Source organism: Morone saxatilis, unplaced genomic scaffold (genome assembly GCF_004916995.1).
Source record: "Morone saxatilis isolate NCDOM2014 unplaced genomic scaffold, NCSU_SB_2.0 Contig11, whole genome shotgun sequence".
Lineage (NCBI taxonomy): Eukaryota > Metazoa > Chordata > Actinopteri > Moronidae > Morone > Morone saxatilis.
This window is the reverse complement of record NW_023339663.1, coordinates 2,142,659-2,143,490: the sequence shown is the minus strand read 5'-3', so window position 1 is coordinate 2,143,490 and position 832 is coordinate 2,142,659. Positions and strand designations below refer to the sequence as shown.

General features: G+C 49.5%; 1 protein-coding gene across 1 annotated transcript in view; it reads right to left on the bottom strand.

Annotated features, from left to right (window-relative positions):
- The window catches only part of LOC118320860, a 5,703-nt gene that overhangs the window by 2,342 nt on the left and 2,529 nt on the right, over positions 1 to 832 (bottom strand). The window contains 1 exon segment of the mRNA XM_035651983.1: positions 285 to 417. Within this exon segment, the coding sequence (XP_035507876.1) occupies positions 285 to 417 (133 nt within the window).

Sequence of the window (832 nt, the reverse complement as noted above, 5' to 3'; positions counted from 1 at the left end):
TCAACTGAGAAGTCGACTCATTTCTCCATAAGACTGAATGGTATCTGTGTGTTATTGCAACCAGTGGAGCTGCCCCCTGCTGGTTGTTACAGAGAATGCAGGTTTAAGACATTTGTCTGTCTTATAAACATCCACCTGCTCTTCAATCTCTGAGTTTTAGTCCAGATCTAATTAAATGTACGCTCACTGTGGATAAGACCCTAACCCTAAGACTGTGAGCTGATGATGATGATGATGATGATGATGATGATGATGATGAAGATGAAGATGAAGATGAAGATTACCTATCTCGTGTCTCAGCATCCCCTCCAGCCAGTGCTGCCGAGCTCCCGCCAGGTTGATGGTCAGAGTGGGACGACAGCTCTCCACCACCATCACCGCCTGAGACAGCAGCTCGTCAGACAGACGCACCACAACCTGGACACACAGACAGACGTCACCGTCACCTCCTGGGACAGAGCGCCACCCGTCCCACCGCCACCGCCTGGGACAGAGCGCCACCTGTCCCAGTTGTTCCCGGTAACTTAAGAGCTCTCGCAGACATTCCTGCTGACTCTGCCTGAGGGAATTACCCACAGTTCATAGTGTTGTGACATTAAACAGTAAACAAACACAACAGGAGTGGTTACAAGAAAAAAAAAAAAGACTGTCGAGGAAGTAAACTGATTATTTGTTCCCGTTGACCTCGCAGCCTCTCGAGCTTTTACCAGCTGACGTCAACTACAGTCTGTGAGGGTTTAGTTCTAAAGGTGGAGACGGGGATTGAGCCACAGTGTCACATGTGTTGGTGCTCGTGTTTTCCTCCCTCTCTCCCTCCTCTCTCCCTCCTCTC